The 19,032-nt window shown below is 34.1% G+C and overlaps 1 protein-coding gene across 1 annotated transcript in view; it reads left to right on the top strand.

Moving 5' to 3' along the window:
* The window catches only part of LOC118191032 (uncharacterized), a 124,348-nt gene extending 113,296 nt beyond the window's left edge, over nucleotides 1-11,052 (top strand). The window contains exon 3 of the mRNA XM_035361819.2: nucleotides 10,409-11,052. Within this exon, the coding sequence (XP_035217710.1) occupies nucleotides 10,409-10,438 (30 nt within the window). The 3' untranslated portion in view covers nucleotides 10,439-11,052. The remainder of the gene's footprint in view (nucleotides 1-10,408) is intronic.
* Nucleotides 11,053-19,032: the final 7,980 nt, after the last annotated feature.

The following is a 19,032-nucleotide window of genomic DNA, read 5'->3' as shown; positions in this document are numbered from 1 at the left end:
TGGTTCCCAAAACAGAAAACTTTTAAATCTCCTGTTTTTTCAGATGATCTTTATGTTTGCCTTGATATTTTGGCACATCTGCTCTTAAATATTGCCTAATAAAATGCTCAAAAGATCTATATTTGATGTTTTAAGTCCCATGTTTCTTACATCTCGAGACGCCACCAATTCAGAGACGCGCCCCTTGATTTTAATATCATAAAGAACCAAAATTTTCCAGAAAGAACCAGTTTAAAAAACAAATTAATGTAAAAAAATAGTAAAATGCATCTATTAAATATTTTAATAGCTCTCATCGATCTATTTATTAAGAGTATAAGTAATCTTATTTAAATTGGTTATTTACAAAATTTATTGCTTCAGAATATTTATGAATTCGAGATCTTTAGTATGCAAGGCTTGTCCTTGCCTCAAAATATTATATGCATTAATATTTGCCTTTTCGAATAACTTATGCATAATTTATACATTTATGATTTTTTTTAAAAATTTGCTTATATACTTTTGCTACCCGAAATCTCTCCATTATTTTTTATTCGGACAGATACAAATGAAATAGATTGTTTTCCTTTTACTCTGTCAAGCATAAGTTTCATTCACTTAGAGAAACTGTCGTTCATCAAAGTTTCATTTAGTTAGAGACAGATTTGAACAGCATAAAAATGCTGCTTAAATCTCTTCTTTCCATCAATCTTTACCGCCAGATGTTATAATAATAATATTTTATTATTGTACGGTGAATAGTTGCGTCTGAGGAATTCTGTCTGCTGTCGAATTCTCTTGAATTATGTTGAAGAATTTGCACTTTTGAAGCACTGTGGTAATCCTCAAAAGTTCAAGAATCATGTGTTTACAATGCTGCAGAAGGTAGGATTAAGGTTTAAAAATAAATCTGTGAGTTAATATTACATTTCGAAATTTTATTGATGTCATGTAGTAAGAGCGTTTTATCGATCAAAGCTTTTAATTCCTCAAAAGTAGATTTTAACTCCAGATCAAATCTAAATAATTTCGCTATTATTGATGAATTATATTAAACTGAAGAAGGAAATTTTACATCATATTTCATCTGCAGCTTCATGCAGTGTCTTGGAAAGTTAGTTTCAAAGAATTTCTATTTTCAGTTCCGATGTTCGAAAATGTCTGGTTGAAGGATGTTAAGTTAAATATAAACCATTCTAACATTTACATACATTCGAGACTATTAACTAAGAATATGAGGTAGTGATATACAGATATATACAGGTTGGCTACAAGCGATACTAGTGATCAGAAAATTGTGAAATTTTGTGACGGACTTAATGAAGGAATGTGAATGTATTTCAACTAAAAAAAAATATTAGTTACAAATAGCGCAACCAGAGGGCGTTTTACTTTGAAAAACCTATAATAAAAATGTAAATCTTGTCGACGTCTTGCAGCAGCTGTCATAAAACCTAGAAACATTGGCAGAGACACTGTTTTCAATATGCTTGTTGCTGACAATCACAATATGATTACGAGATCGCGTTTTGTTATTAAAATTGTTTTACCAAAGCAACCGGCACTTCCGTAATGTGGGGCCTCCCCAATTGCCAGACCTCAACCCATGCTATTTTTGGCTTTGGGGACATTTCAAACACCTGGTAAGTCGTGAAAATCCAAGAACTTTAGCTGATCTTAAAGCCAGCATTTCACGTCACATGCTTAACATTACCCAGCCCACACTTCGGGCAACTATGGTACATGCCATCTTGCTATATCAGATGGTAGCTGAAAATGATGGCCATCATGTGAAACATGCGTGTACTATTTTTTGTATGCATGTACTATTTTTGTAATAAAATTTTCAAACTTCCCTAAGGTTGTGGCTAAATATATAATTTATTAATATAATGCCCTCTGGTGGCGCTGTTTGTAACTATTTGTTTTCGCTGAAAGACATTCTCATCCCTTCATTAAGCCCGTCACAAAATTTGACAATTTTTTATCACTGGTTTCGCATGTAGACAGCCTTGAAATAGGGTTCTTTAATTACAGACATTCTGTACATCCGACACTCTGTACACTCTGCAGACCACTACACTAAGAAGGCGGGAGAAGTACCATATATACTCCCCCATTAAAAGGGCGACAGGGGTTTTAGGGTACCCAATCGCCAATTCCTGGGTGTAGAGAATCATCATCCACCACCCTTTTAGTTCGGTACCACTGTAGAGCCATTAGGTTATTTTTAAAGCAGGAGTGATGAAAAATAAGCAACGCCCTCGCCGGTAATCGAACCACGGACCTCTGGATACGCGCCTAGCGCGTAGACCACTACACTACGAAGGCATCCTAAGAAGGTGGGAGACATACCTTATAGACTTTTAGAAAATAAACCATGGTTTCTAGATGGTTTGCTTCCCCTGATATTTGGATTCTACCCTGTATTATATTTGCTTTGAAGTATATAAATATACATTCTACTCAAACAATAATTAAAGCTCACACGTTTTATAATAAAAACTGAAAAATTATTAGTTTAAGTATTCTTATGTTTGATCTCAGCTGAGAAGGCTGCCAACTAAACAATTAAATATAATTTTTGCTTAATCATGAACAAGATTTATTTGGCAGTGTTCTCAGAAAGTGTAACTCTATTCTTAAGCTGAATCTTAATACATGGAGAAATGTATCTTAAAATAATTAATTTCTAATTTTACTAAGCTAAATATGCGTCGATATTTACTTACTAATGTTTGAGCTTATAATTTGGCAACATTCTATTAATATTTCCATTAACATCAAAATTTTGCAGGTAATTTAAAAACTTCGTTAAGCTTGTCAAGCTAATAGTACACTTACTACTTTCCATTTTGTGCCATGAAATGACTATAAGGTTAAATTTACAGCACTGCCATTGCCTAATTCCTTTATTATTCACATATTGATCCAGTGCGTGTTTATATACCATTTTAATTGAACTAGAAAGCAATCTGATTTTTCTCTTTAATGCCCTTTTACTGAAAATAAAACCTGTAATTAATTTTTGCGTAGAGGTTTAAAAATAAAAGAAAGATAAACATGTCATTCATGGCCATAAATAAAGAACGAAAGAAAAAAAAACTAAAAACATTCCGAGCAAGAACACTTTACAATTCCTCCTCAGTTTTATAGCTGAAGCAACTAAGAATTATTTTTTTCTTTCTGATCAAAAAATAACTCTTGAGCTTAGAAACACTTTTAATCCCCTGGTAACAATTTAATTGAAATCAGTTTTAAATAAACCTTCTATCTATTGGTAAGTTTATAGCTGTCATTAATTTATCACGGTAAACTACAAGGTATTTGTCACATATTCAACACGGTATTTGCCACACCAACACGGTTTATGTTCGTCAAATATTCGTATATTATCTGTTCATCTGTCAAAATTATCTCTTATTCGTGAAATGTAAACTGAACTGTTGGATTTTTATTTTTTTTTTTTTAATTTGTATTTCTCAGAACACTTAATTAAATTCCACAGAACTCTAGATTCCAAGAATGCCATTTCGAAAAATGGCATTATGTGATTAAAATTTACGAAATTAGTGCTATGTTTACGGTAAATATATAATTCATATTTATGGATCTCTAAAATCTGTAATATTCTAACTATGCATGTACTATTTTAACCACATTAAAAAAAATAACATTGACTAGCTGATCTTCTAACTTACCACCGCTTGAAACAATGCTACATATTTTGCCAAAGAGAATTTTCCTCAGACTTTCCTCAGAAGTTTCTAAAATGGTATTATATATCTAATGATTTCTTTCAACTTGATTGGTTATGATGTTTGTTGTGTTCAACGTATGAGTGGGAAGCATTTGAGAGGACTAGGATAAGGATATCAATTCTCAGAAATTTGAATTCAAAATTATTATTAATAATTTTTGAGCTGTAGATCTTGTATTTTAGGAGAGATCGGAATAAATTTCTTTTCTTCAATGGGCAAAATTATTCTGCTACATGTTGTATGCATTTAAAGAGAGATATTTTTTCTTGTCATATTATCTAATATATAATACAAAATTTATTAGCTCAAACGGCGCTAGCCCAGAACGGCTATTAATTTCGTTTAGCATTTTGTGGCATTTCACTATTCAAATTGTTGCCACCAAATACTATATATTATTGCTCTATATTATTATTAAAAGAAATTAAATAATAGTGAAGAATCTCAACAAGCAACGGTACCTAAAGCCATCAAATTTTGAATAACGTAATCTTCCACCCAAATATGGGCATCTGGAAGCCCAAATTTGGAATTTGTTTTATTATCTATTTCATGTTTTGTAAAGCATTTATGAGTTTTTGATTAAGAAACTTAACGATTTCAAAGCAAGCCACAGCAATACTGTATGGGAAGTTTTTTGCCATACTGCTGTTTCATTGCGTTTCATGGTTAAAATGTGAAGAACATTGTATTTAATAAATAAAGGTAACACACAAAACATTAAAAAAAGCCATTTTGGTCGTAATATAAAAGCTGGAAACCTTCAGATATTTTTGTTTTTATATTTTAGATATAATTTTAATTTTTTTAAGAATAGTTAATATTTCTGAGATTATTCAAATTTTTCATGGAATAAATGTCAGTCTAAAATTTTATTTTTCTTAAACTTAAATTTTAAATTCGTATGCTTCAGTTTTGTTTGTTATTAATATTAAGAAATCATTTTGTAGGTTTCTATATTTAAAATTTTCATATTTATGCATACAGCGGCCGAGCGGTAAAGTCGCTGAACACTGGTAATTCGGTCTGAGGTTCGAATCCCGCGAACGGGCTGGCTGCATGGGTGTTTTCGTGGTTTTTCATATGTGTAACGTGTAAGGCCCATATCACATGGCGTTTGTTTCACACGAACAACTGTTTCGGACAATTTTTCTGCCTGGTTTACTATTGAAAGAAAGACGCGCGACATTTTCCATCCTTTCCAAAAAAATTGCAGGTTGTTCGTTTTCAACCAATCAGCTATCAGCTTCGATTGCTATCAGCTTGTTTGTAGTGGGGAACCAGTCTCCCCTGCGTTAATCCAAAGCGATCTATCTTGATTGGCTGTCATGACAAAGCAGAAAAATTGTTCCAAACAGTTGTTCTTCCGAAGCAAACCGACGTGTGATAGCAGCCTAAGCGAGCCAGTTCCCCTTAGAAAGTCCTCCACGAAGGCATCCCTCCCTTTAGGCAGATAGCCTTAGTGTGCTTTGCCATAATTAAATACACCAGCACCAACACCATATTTATGCATATAATTTTAATTCTTTAATAGGATGGAATTAAATTACGAAAAATGCACAAAATAATATTTATTTACGCTACGTTACTTTTCTGAAGGCTTATGTATATAAAACTTCCCTTAAACTTAAGAAATCCACTAGAATATTTTCCTTTTTGAGCTCGCTTATAAAACTAGTGCTCAATTCATTATCCAACTTCTCGCCAAAAGCTGCGGTAATTTGGCAGATGAAGTACCAGAGCAGAGTGCTAATGTTTAATCTATATGCAAGCATGATTACATTCATATAAGACCACAAAGCATAATATGGGACTTTCAAAGCATTTGTTATTTATAAGCAAAGTACATCTTATGTTGCTAAAGCATATAATCTTATATTTTAGCATATTCGAGGTAATGTTATGTGATATTATTTGCCGTCTCGGCAGACAAAATGAATCGAATATTGCAAAACAAATACTGAAATCGAAATCCCTAGACTTGTAGATTCAAAATGAAAGCAAAATTACAGAGAAATTGGAATTCAGTATTATCCTAACATGTTGATTAGAAAATCAATTATTTTCGGTAATTTTCAAAATTATTTCACTTATGAAGATTTATCTATTTATTTTTAATTAATAGGTTATTTTAAGTTCAATTGCTTTTCTATGACTCTCTTTTCACGCACGCTTTTCATGCCAGAGTGTTATTGAGATGGCAAGCCTTTATTCATATTGACCGAGAAAGAAGTACTATTTAAGCGAAGGTTTCGCAACTTAATTTTAAAGCGCATTCTGCATATTTGAGGCCACATGGTACTGTGACTTATTAGCGATTTCATTCTGTGGCGTTGACTGCTTCTAGCCATTGTGCTTGTCTCGCCGGTTTACTACAAACTAGAGCTTTTCCTGCGCGTTGCATTATCCTGTGAGCCGTTAGGCTAATCTGTTACATTTGAGGTTATTTCAACATTACGTATTTAAGTTAAGCCAGAAGTGTTAGCTTATGTAAATGGGTAATTGTTACTTCTTGTGTTTAAGTAAAATGGTCTTACACACACTTCTTCTGACTTTTGTTTCTGTAATCGCAAGACTCGAAGATAATTCTCCTGCAGTCTTTTTAAAGTCTGCAATTTACGCCTCCTAAGAATATCAGACTTTACATACTTAAGAAACATAATTTAGGATTTGCAGTCAAAGATATTCGCCAAAACCCTGTAATGCATTTTATGTCAATACACCAGCTTTTGTGATTTAGATCCACATTATCATTTTTCCTTTCCATAGCAGAAAGCAAAATAGTTAAAAGTATTTGAAAAGAAGGTTTTGAATGCTTTAATTAGAGTATTTGGCAGCGACGCTCGCAGGTTTACTTCCTGTCGCCCATCTTTGCCAGTTAGTTCTGGATTTAGCCATTTGAACGCGCCATTAAGATTTGAGCTACCTTAATTAGGCCAAATACGCATAAACTTCAAGAACTATTTCTTTTTAAGTTGTAAATTCAATATTATTTTAATACTCTCACGTGAGGAGTTATGATTGTACGTACAAGCTGTGCCTTTTGTTAAATAAAAGCTTAAATGCACCAATTTTATTTAAAATCTTTATCAGTCTTCGTCATACATTTCAGACGAAGCGATTACTGTCTTGGTGCTCTAATAGAGTCTGAATGACTGATAATATTTTTCAAAATAGCAGCCTATAACGTTCGAAATGCCAAGTAATAAAGTAGAATAATTCCTGCAGGTTTCTTTTTAGAGATGCAGATGTTCTTCTCGCCTTGCAGAAATTTGCTTTACTTTACTTCGCTTTCACGAGAGACCTTTATATATTAATACCTAGTTTACCCTAATGAAAAAAAAAATTAATAAGGTTCTTACTTTTAGGAAAAGGAAATGATGCAAAGCGAATTTGATAAATGATTACAAAAGAGTGCAACTCTTATTTGAAAAGGCACTTAAGCTTAACTGGAGGCTTTAAGCGTTAACTACACTGGTGGACAAAATTACGAGATGAAAAACATTTCCTAATATTTCTCCTAAAATATCACACAAAACCTGAACATTTGGTTGCCATATAGAGTCACTGTGGCACTGGTGTCGTTTCGATTACTTACGTATTCCTGTGAGCGTCGCTGCGCCAGAAGGACGTATAAAGATCTGCATAAAGTCCAGCTGCTCAGCTCATTTCGCTCTAGTAATTTAGAGTAGTAATTTTTATTGTCTATCTTGAGCCACCCAGACGGTATAGTGGTTAGAAGAGCCTGACTGCTATACCGAAGCGCCCGAGTTCTAATCCCGGAGAAGGCATGGATGCAAATAGTGTCTGTGTCTCCATAGGAGGCAATGATGATGGCTCACATATTAGGTGGCTATAATAAAGAGAGATATATACTAGGTGCTCCATAATAAAGAGACCACCACATCTGGCCTTAGGAGTGGCCGATGCCTTGGCATAGGCAAGCGCCCGCCATTGGGAAAAAATTACCTTTCTTGAATAATCTATCATTTTTTTTTTGCTGTTTTTCTGTATGAAATGAGGACACATCATCGCTTAGACGAAGCTATGAGATATAGAATCGTGGATAGGCTTGAGGTAGGGCGATTCCAAGCTTAGAGCTTAGGTTGAAAGAGAGCTGGATGTAACACAAATTTGTGGAATCAGATTAAAAACAGCGAAACAGTGTCCAGAAGACTAGGACAAGGTCGCCCGAGACCCAAACGACCAATCATGACCGGTATTTGGTACTTTAAGCCAAGCACCAGAGGACATCTATAACAACACAATTGTCTCGTGACCTCGCCACTACCACAGGAACATCAATTTGAAGGAAGACAGTTGCCAGAAGGCTCCATGTGACAGGACTGTATGCCAAAAAGCCCACTATTTGCATTCCACTCACTCACTCCCACAAAAGAGAGCATTAACAATGGTGCATACAACACCATCACTAGATACAGCTTCAAAGGGCTAATGTTCTTTTCACGGATGAATACAGATTCAGTCTACAGCCTGATCTGAGACCCGATACTATTGGTTGTGAAGGTGTGATTGTCCGGATAGGGATCAGGCAAGATAACCACACACCGCTTCATGTGTTTGATACAGATTCCGTGAATGCCCAAAGGAGATCCTAATGCCCTATATGCAACTTTTCACGAGTTTTGCTGATCCTGAGTTCATTTTTATGGACGACAATGCAATATCACATAAGGCCCACCTGGTTGATGACTATATGAAAAGCGAGGATATTCAACGAAAGAATTGGCTAGCCAAATCTCCTAACCTTAATCCTATTGAACATGCTCGTGATTCTCTTGGGAGGGCTATTGCAATACGCCAACCCCCACCCAGAACCATTCAGGAGTTAAAAACTGCTCTTTAGGAGTAGCGGGTGTGATCTTCCACAGGCACTCCTGAGCTCTGTTGTTAACAGCATGGGTACTCGTTGTGTATGCTGTATGTCTATCAGAAGTAACCACACACCATACTAGCCACATTTTTACTGCCATCTTATAACCTCAAGTTTGGACCACATTGGTCATAACTCATGCTAATGAATTCACTATATTGTTATATAATAAAATACATTCGTACCTAATTTCATTTCTTTCTACTCAGTATTTCTCGAGGTATTTGGGAAAAAATGTTCCATCTCTTAAATTTGTCCACCAATATATATTGAGTATATTATATGAAAAAAACATGAGATTGTCTAATCAGCCAATAGCCTAAATAGTATATTGTCCTATTTCATGTATTCCACAGTAGCCACAGCAGTATATATACTCATTTTAAAACATTGAATTTTATCTAATTTAAGACCGAAATTAATTTAAGAGATTTGCGGCCATCTGAAGGAATTGATTTATCGAGACCTAGTTACTACAGAAAGTGACTTATTCTGTAGTAACTAGGTCTCGATAAATCAATTCCTTCAGATTTGAATTATTTATCGAGACCTAGTTACTGTAGCTGCGTGCTGCACGCTAGTATGCTACGTGTACTTTGGTGGACACCTCCCTGCTGCAATGTGTCCAGTAGCCATTCTATGGCGTGTGCATGTACGCTTCGATATACGTGGTGGGCATTTCGTCCATCTTCTTATGAACACATAACCAAAGACCAATATTCATGTTCCCAATAAAGCTTTTCTCTTCCTTAAACAGGATGTGACGTTATACATTTCTTTCACATTTGTCTCGAAAACTATGACTCGTACAGGTGCAGTTCTTTGGATATTTTTTATGTATTCTAAGAGAGGAATTTTGCTGTGCAGAGTGTAAGCGGTCTTGATGGAACATCTTGTTTATTACTACAGAAAACACTTTGGAGCATATTGGGCTGTAAGGTAAAATATCCCTATAAATCAGCAATAAGGAGGGATCATTCCTGAAAATTTACCTTCCTCTTTGTGCAATTCGATGGCAGCTGGTTATTCTAAAGTATCTTCTTAGGATCTTAGGAAATTGGAAATCTCAATGAGATGTTGAATTACTTGTAGAATTTGCATGCATTAATTATTCTATTAACACTTTCGCTGCCAACTACGAGTTGCCTCGTAGGTTGAAGTTTGTGTTTAGGCGGTAGCTCTGGCTTTGGGGATTAGGAAAAAACACAACAATTGGGCGCAATTCAAGAGATTTATTAAAATTAATATAATAAGTAATTATAAAATAAATAACATAGGAACTGTAAAAACAATCAAGCAACTTTAATCTTTGTTACAATAATTGTTGTAAAAATAATCAATCTTTGTTATAAGCAACCGCCAACTACGAATATACTTGTTACGAATAGTTTTTGGTTCTATCATAAACCATTTTATCGCAAAACTCGACTACGATATAACTCGTATAATTAATACAGCAATTAAAATTATGTAAATTCAATATCTTTCCCATAAGCACATGTTTTGTATTTTTGTTTTACAATTAATTAATTAAAATTTGTTGGCTTGGTTGAACTGTTTTTGAAAATTTCATTAGGCAGCGAACTTTTTAATTAAACTATATCTTCAAGCATAACTAAATCTGGTATAAATAGCTAGAAAGGTATAACTAAATTTTTACTGGAAATTATTCTCATTTTTAATCGGTATGTGTATTACTTAATTACTGCTCGATATTTACACCATTTTATGTTATTCTACTAAAAAATGATATCCTTTTTTCTATTTGCAGGACTATGCTACGTCTGAACAAAAATTTTGAAGATATAAAGGAAATGAAAGAGAAAGAACGTTTTATTCTGTATATTTTTGAATTATTAAAAACACCCCCATAAATAACTCGAAGATACCGAAAGAAATAATCAATTTTAATTGATTTTGTTATTTCATGGATGTGAACTTACGGATTGTAGGACAAACTCTGTTTCCTCACAATATTTATACATACAATTTAGCAAGAAGATATGTACAATGATATTTTGCTACTACTGTGGCGTGCGACAAATAATACTGCTTTACTTTTGTGCCAGTTTCTAATGCTTTTTCCTTTATGTACTATTTTGATGTTTCTAAATATAATATTCTGACCTTTATATTTCCATAAATTGGGCCTTCAGTTTTAAAATTTAAATTTTTCGTGCGTTTTGTTAAATTTCTTTTTCCACCACAAAACCTTAAATGCTATGTTTCCATGTCTCATAACAAGTGTATGCTTAAGTCTTTGTTTGTTTTAAATAATGTTGATGTTCATGTTTATTTATTCAAAATGTGTTCAAAAATAAGGTTCCTGTTTATTTCAAAGTCATGTTAATGTTGCTCAATATCATGCTTAATAAACATGTATTAAATTAATCTACGAATAAATTATAAGTATTGTGTCTGATTCTTATTAGTAAACATTTATTTTTATTATTAAACTAACACATTCCGATCTTACATTTCATTGCGAAATTTTTCTCTATTACCTGAAAGGGTAATTGCATTTAACACCTAAACTAAGTATTAAACTTGTAGAGTCATTAGTTTTTTTTTTTTTTTTTTTTTTTTTTTTTTTTTCGAAGCAGGAGAGCTGAAAAATGAGCAACGCCTTCGCCGGGACTCGAACCATGAGCCTCTCGAATACGAACTAAACGTGCTGACCACTGCACTACGAAGGCATACTAAGAAGACTATCTAATCTTTATACCACCCCCCGTTCAATTAAGAACCTTCGGGGACTGGCACAAAGCACCAGAAATTGTCACGCAAAAGATGACATTTTACACACCTGCTGGGCCCGGGGTCCCACATCCCCGAGACACCAACAAATTTATAAGCTCCCTCTGCTGAACGCTCAACGTTCAGTCGACCCACCGCTAAACACGGACCAGTCAAGACCACCGTCTCGGCTGGACAGAGACCACGGTGGGGTGGGTGATGACAACTTGGAGCGATAACTGGCCGTTGATTGAGGCTACCTGCCAGCTCTACACAGGATGGGGAATCGCCAAGTTCATAAATTTTATACCCCCGTGGCCGAGACTGCCTAGGTACAGATCCTAGCCAGTACTTCGCAGAGTACTCTACGTCGACCCCCGGGGGATACTAAGAAGACGGGAAAATACCTTATAAAATTATAAAATGCTAATAACCAAACAGTACAAGAATACTATCTACTTAATAAGCAAAACCTTTAAGAGCTAAACTTACTTTTTATTGCAAAGCTTATTATTTTTATTATTTTATTTTATCAATTAATAATTGTTTATAACATTGAAGATAAATAGAAAGAATTGGAACACTCTCTACTAAAGATACCACCGAAAAACCTTCTTAAAATCGGCACTTCTAAGTATTCATGTAAATTCTAATCATTCATGCACTCTGACTGAATATTGACTCCGAATACCCTGCTAAATACTCATTTCAGTTGACTCAGTATTCTTCTCTTGATATTTCTGCTGTCGTCTGGTCGAATGGTAACACTGCTTAACCATAGTAGTTCGACCTAGGTTCAAATTTAGGCAAACAGGTTATTTTCGTGAAAGTTTTTGTAATTTTTCTATTTTTCTTATGGTCGAGCTACGAGCAAGTCTCCTTTAAAACGACTTCCACAAAATCATCCCTACCCTTGCAGAGACATTAGATATATTTTTTGGAAGCAGGAGAAGGGAAAAATTAGCAACGCCTTCGCCGGGAATCGAACCGCGGACCTCTGGAATACGCGCCCAGCGTGCAAACCACCACACCATGAAAGCATGCCAAGAAGACGAGATAAATACCTTATAATCTTTCTTACCGATTCATTCTATTATCATTTTTCGCTTAGATTTCGACAAAAAAGGGAATTTCCGTAAAGTTTTGACATAATTCTGACTTTCTTAGAATGTTACCAGTGACGGTACTTCCTTAAAATTTTAGCTTTCGCTTACCAAATGATTTTCCTCAAATCTTTCGTCCAACAAAGTCGCCAAATGTAATAAGATTAGTAGAAGTAATAGATTGTAGTAGTAGGTGGACAGGACCTGAATACATGAAGAAACCTTTAGAAATTATCTAATTCTGATTTGGATTTCGAAGAAATTGGCAAAACTGTCATTTCGGTGAAGAAGCCAACGATTGAAATGAAATATTCTATAATTGTACGATCTATTCTAGGATTGTTTGGATGTTAAGATTTCGACCCAATCACTTGAAAAATAAAAATCATCGGAATAATATATCATCCTACAAATAAATATAGTTTTCCTTAAAATGTGCTATTTGTTCTTTAGCGCCCTCTATCGAGGAAAATGTAACTATTTTTTTTTTTTTTTTTTTTTTTTTTAAATTTACCAAAAAAAGATCTCTCTTCATGAGAATAACATTTTAGAACCCGCGTTCAATTTTGCCAAATCCTTCAATTTTTATGAATTTTTAAAATATTTGCAGACTTATGGGACACTTTGTACTATATTGCTTATGTTATCAAAGTTATATTATAATGTTTTCAATTGCAATGTATATACTTGATAAAATTAATGTAATTGAATTTATTTAACAAAGAAACATGTCGCAGTGATGTCTAATAAAATTGGGAAGGTGTAAAATCTTTAATACTATTATAAAATATTAAACTAGTTAAGCTGTTGAAAAAAAATTATCTGAAAGGTTTCAGATTTTATATTACGCCCAAAGGGGTGTTTGCTTTTTCATTTACAAAGACAGATACACGTTTCGAGAGTATTTGGGCTAAAAATATTGAAAACAACGTATTTTTAGAATTCCCGATAAGCAGTCACGCGCACTGGAGATAAAAATATTTTATTCCGTGCAGTGTGTTGCCACTGCTCAGTTTGAAATCGTTGAGTTTTTTAATCAAAGATCTTTTAAGGTTTAAAAAATATGAAATAGACAACAAACCAAATTCGAAACTGAAGATTTGGGCTTCCATATTCCCATATTCGGCTAAAGGACAACGTTATTAAAAAATTGATGACTTTAGGTATCGTTGTTCTTTCACAGCGCGAGAAGCATACATACATTAATGCAGATTCTTCATTATTAATTTTTCTTTAAACATAATACTGTCGTTAATATTTGGTAGCAACAATTTGGAAAGTGATACAGCCGTTTATAGTAATTCCACGTAAAATACTGTTTCGAGACCATTAGCCGTTCTGGGATAATGCCCCTTTGGGCTAATAATGGTTTTAAGATTAACATTTTTAAATAAGTGTTGAGCGAAAATTGAAACTTGTGAACTCATAAAATTTTATTGATTGTGAGCAAATCGTGAAAAATTTAGACAATCATTCAGAAGATATTTCTTATCACACATAAAAAAAAGATTCTAAAATTTCAAATTGATTAATTTTTTAATAAATCATTTTTAATTAAAAACATTTTCTGATTAGAAAATTAGATTCTCTTTATAATATACTAAATATATATTTACAATGACACTTTATGTTTACTACATCATGATGAAATTAATCAAAGTCTTCGAATATTCACTAAAAGGAGACTAATATAAATATGTATTCTATTGTTAATTGCATTTAGTTCGACAGCAGGAACTTTTCTTAAATCTTTGAATCTTCTCTGGTATCTCTTTAATCGAATTTAAAAAATTTATCAGTGCAGTTATCTTTCTATTAAAGAATTCCGCTACCTACCTTGATCTGAAATATTAATTATCATTAAGTAGATAATTAAAGATGCTCAATATCTTTCAAATACTCCTGAATTTAATACTTCAATTAAATCTGTTACATTAAATATAAATTAAATATTTTATTCCGTGCAGTGTGTTGCCACTTCTCATTACAGTAAATTCTCTAAAATATATCTTAATCTCACTTTCAATGCAACCAATGTTGCATTCATTCTGGATTCACAGGCGAAAAACAATGCACTTGTTGAATGTGGAGTACTAATTTTAAGGAACTGATAAGGATTGAAGAAATTAAAACTTCAAGCACCAGCTTTAAAACATGCATTTTAGGCGTATACATTTAAGAGGGTAATAGTATCTGCATGTTAAATTAATTAATCCCAGCCTACCAGTACAGATTTTAACGTCTCGTGTTACTATGATTATGCGCGTGGGAAATACGGATAATGCAAAGGAGGTGATACAGAGAAGTTTGGCTGGAGATTTCATAATTTGATCCTTTGCTGGTGTAGTTTGGATATAGCTCATGTTTGATTTAGACGAAATCAATTTTATTTTAACCTTTAATAAATGTATTATAAAATTTATTTTTAAAATAATGTAATTAAGTATACCCAAATTAAAAATTGCTTTCTTAACCTTCATTGAAATTTCATAGCTTTCATGAAACGATGCTACAGGTTTGGCTAAACACATGAATACTAGCTCATTGTGTTGAGAGATTAGGATCTTTTGGAAGCAGATGAAGTGAAAAATTAAAAACGCCTTTGCCGGGAATCGAACAGCGGACCTCTGGAATACCCGTCCAGCGTGCAGACCACCACACTACGAAGGCATGCCAAGAAGGCGGGAGAAATACCTTATATACTCCCCATTTTAAAGGACGACTGGTGTTTTTTAGGGGAACCCAATCGCCAATTCCTATATGGGTAGAATCGTCATCCAACACCCTTTCAGTTCGGACCCCACAATAGAGACATTGGGATTTTTCGGAAGCAGGAGAAGTGAAAAATTAGCAACGCCTTCGCCGCGAATCGAACCGCGGAACTATGTACTACGCGTTCAGCGTGCAGACCACCACACCACAAAGGCATGCCAAGTAGGTGGGAAATATACCTTATAATTGATGTCAGCTTTTGGATTGTAGGACTCAAACTTAATGTATTGTTTGTTTACTAATGGATTTTGCTTCTACTGTTAATTTTCAATATCAGTAAACGCAACATTCTAGCATCAATTAATTGATTTAGAGCTCAGGTCGTCTGATAATGAATCCATGGATCAATCAATTAATGTTTTGGTATTTTATGCTTTTTATTGACTATTTTTCATTGATTAATTTATTAATCATTTATAAAATATTTTTTCCGCCTTCTTGGCATGCCTTCGTGGTTTGGTGGTCTGCACTCTCAGCTCGTAATTAAGAGGTCCATGGTTCGATTTCCGGAGAAAGCGTTGCATATTTTATATCTTGTCTGCTATCCAAAATGGACATCCAACACATGTCTTTACAGTGGCGCCCGAACTAAAAGGGTGTTGGATGATGATTCTCCTCACCCAGGATTTTTCTATTGGGTCCCCTAAAACCCCGGTTGCCCTTTAAAAGGGGTATATATAAGGTATTTCTCCCGCCTTCTTGGCATGGCTTCGTGGTGTAGTGGTCTGCACGCTCTGCGCGTAATTGAGAGGTCCATGGTTCGATTCCTGGAGAAGGCGTTGCATATTTTTCATCTTGCCTGCTTTCCAAAATACCTAATGTCTGTACAGTGTCTCCCGAACTAAAAGGGTGTTGGATGATGATTCTTCTCACCCAGGATTTTTTGATTGGATTCCCTAAAACCCTAGTCGCCCTTTAAAAGGGGTATATATAAGGTATTTCTCCCACCTTCTTTGCATGCCTTCGTGGTGTGGTGGTCTGCACGCTCTGCGCGTAATTGAGAGGTCCATGTTTCGATTTCTGGCGAAGACGCTGCATATTTTTCATATTGTCTTTCCAAAATACCCAATATCTCTACACATTATAGTTATGATTCATGATATTCTCAAACATAAATCAACAAATCAAGTCCTACCAGTCAAGTCAAGCATTTAAAAATTTTCATTATCAAATGTCAAAATTGAAGATAATGTTGGAATATTTCTACAAAAGCGAAGGAATTTTCGTCATGAATTTGCTTCCATAAGAAAACTGTTAAAGTAATTTTGATTTTAGGATTTTGTAGAGCTTATGGAAAAGATTTTTGCGAGTTCGAGCTGATTAGTTAATTCCTTTTTGATGCTAATGCGCCAGCTTAAATAGCAATAATTGTACAGAGATATTTAGCCAAAATATCGATATTTGTGTTTAACCATCCATCCTACTCTTCAGATTTGTTTCCTTACGGTTATTTTGTGTTTTGTGACTGATGTGACTATTGAAAAGCCATTTCGAAAATAAAATGAAATAGACTCTGGAATTCCAGAGACGATTGCTAATTTATCAAAGGGGTGCATGTACTTTTCAGCGAATGTTCTCCTGTGAAAGTAAAGAAACGAGATAATGAGCACCTGAATTTATAAAAAACTCTAGAAGGTAACTATTTTATATGTGCAATTTGATAACCATTGAAATGTAACCTTCTGACGACACTTAAGATCCACACATTAACAACTTTGAATCTTCGAGCAGTACCACATAACGATATGCTCAGATCGCTCCGATTGTGTTAGATCTTGCCACTGGAATTGGAAAACTTTTCAAGTTCTATAATTAATGGCCACTGCATGACACAATATAGTCTCTTATATACCATATCAAAATATTTCGGAAGAACAATTATTTAGTGCAACTTTTCTGCTTTGTTACATGGTATAAAACAACCAGTCACTAATATTCACTTTGGAGGTATCATATGAAGAGGAATCTAGTTACAGTTAACAGAGTACTAACAAAGAACTTCCATTCAAGTTCTTTGATTCGATGGTAATTGGGAAAAAGACAATCTCCAAATATTTTGCGAAAGAAAGGTAAAAAAGCTGCGTGTCTTGTAAGGATCTTAAGTTTTACTAACGTTTATTTTTATTTTAAATCTTTACTATCACTTCTTATTTTCTACTTCCGGCCAGAATTAAAAGCTTTAACTTATTTATGCAAATTTGTCTGGCGAACGCCAAGTACTTAAATTGTGGCTTTTTGCCAAGCGAGAGAGAGGAAGGAGTTAGTCGAAGCAGGCCGCTTACCTTAGCAGTTTTACTCGGTTACTGGTTGCCTTCAAGGCCAGAGGCTTAATCCTCTTGATAATTTTAAACGTATTGTAGTGTTAACAGTTCTCTGTACTACGTACGGCTTCCTGTTAATATACGGCCAATCTTCCACGTAGGCCCTTGTTTATTATTCCAAAGTTAAGTTAGAGTTTAGTTAAACATTTTTATATTCTTACGTTCAGACCACAAGAAGTTGGTCTCTGTATTCCGAAGTACGGAAATTATTGTAAAGAGTGAAAAATAAAGGGTTTTGTATACCCTTCCTGTGTATCTTGTCTACTTCCCACATTTATTGAACATAGCTTTAGTAAGCTCCCTGTTCCGAGTCAGGTTCTTCAATGTTCCCCAAGCAAGTAAGGAGAAACACTGAACCTGATAGTCTTTCTTTCAATGACAAAGACGATAAAAAATCGTTTGAAACATTCGTTAACCAAAACAGACTCTGTGTCACAACACCCTTAGATATGGAATTTGTGAGTCTTTGTTTTTCAGAAATGGGGAGTTACACTTTCCTCGAATAGCCTTTATGCAGAGAACAGTAAACGATGGGAGGAATAATAGAACGTAACATTGTCTTTCGCAATACTCGAATAGCCAAATTATATCATTTTAGGGTTAGGTATTTTTCAGTCCAAATTAGAAGGAATTCTGAAAAAAACTATGAAAGATATAATAACATATCAGGCAAAGACATTCATAAAATTCATTAGATCCGATTTTCATATATAATTGTTTCCAGAGGGTCGTTATAAACTGGATTCGCTACAGTGAAGTTCGATTGTAATTATTGCTTACTTTAAGAGAAATTTGTTAGTCTTCAGCTTTCAATTTTTTATATATTTCACAAAACATGTTTTATTTTAAGAATAGATTAAGTTCTGTTAAGTGACGTAAAACTCTTGATGATGCTGATAAACTTCCATAAAGTAAAATAATTTCCAAAGTAATTTCTTTACTTATTAATTTCTATTTTCCGCAGCAATTTGTTTCCTGAATGAAACTTACACAACACAACTTTAGAGTCCCTATTGTTTGTGCGGCATAGTGATTATCGCAAATTATTGTACTAACGTTATTCAAAAGGGAACACTAATTTTGCCAATAAATTGCTAGTTATGTCTAAGGCAATATAATAGGTGAATGTGGTAATTATTGGATTCAAAAATAAAATATATTTCTGCGTAGGCAAGTTAAAATAATTCACTGTTATTTTCAAATAGTAACTGCATGTCAATATTTCCATTTCTATTCAAATATTTAAATCGAGAAACATATTATGCTCCTTCAAAAACTAAGCATTCTTTGTTTTTTAAGCAAATTTTTATACTTAAGATTAATTGCCTATTATACTTATAAGGTATTTCTTCCACTTTCCTAGCGTGCCTTCGTGGTGTAGTGGTTCTGCACGCTGGGCCGGTATTCTAGAGGTCCGTGGATCGATTCCCGGCGAAGGCGTTTGCTAATTTATTCATCTCTCC

This window comes from Stegodyphus dumicola, chromosome 1 (assembly GCF_044657685.1).
Source record: "Stegodyphus dumicola isolate Sdum_Otavi_A_Nest chromosome 1, ASM4465768v1".
NCBI lineage: Eukaryota > Metazoa > Arthropoda > Arachnida > Araneae > Eresidae > Stegodyphus > Stegodyphus dumicola.
The sequence above is the reverse complement of the archived record's forward strand: the minus strand, read 5'-3'. Positions and strand labels throughout refer to the sequence as shown.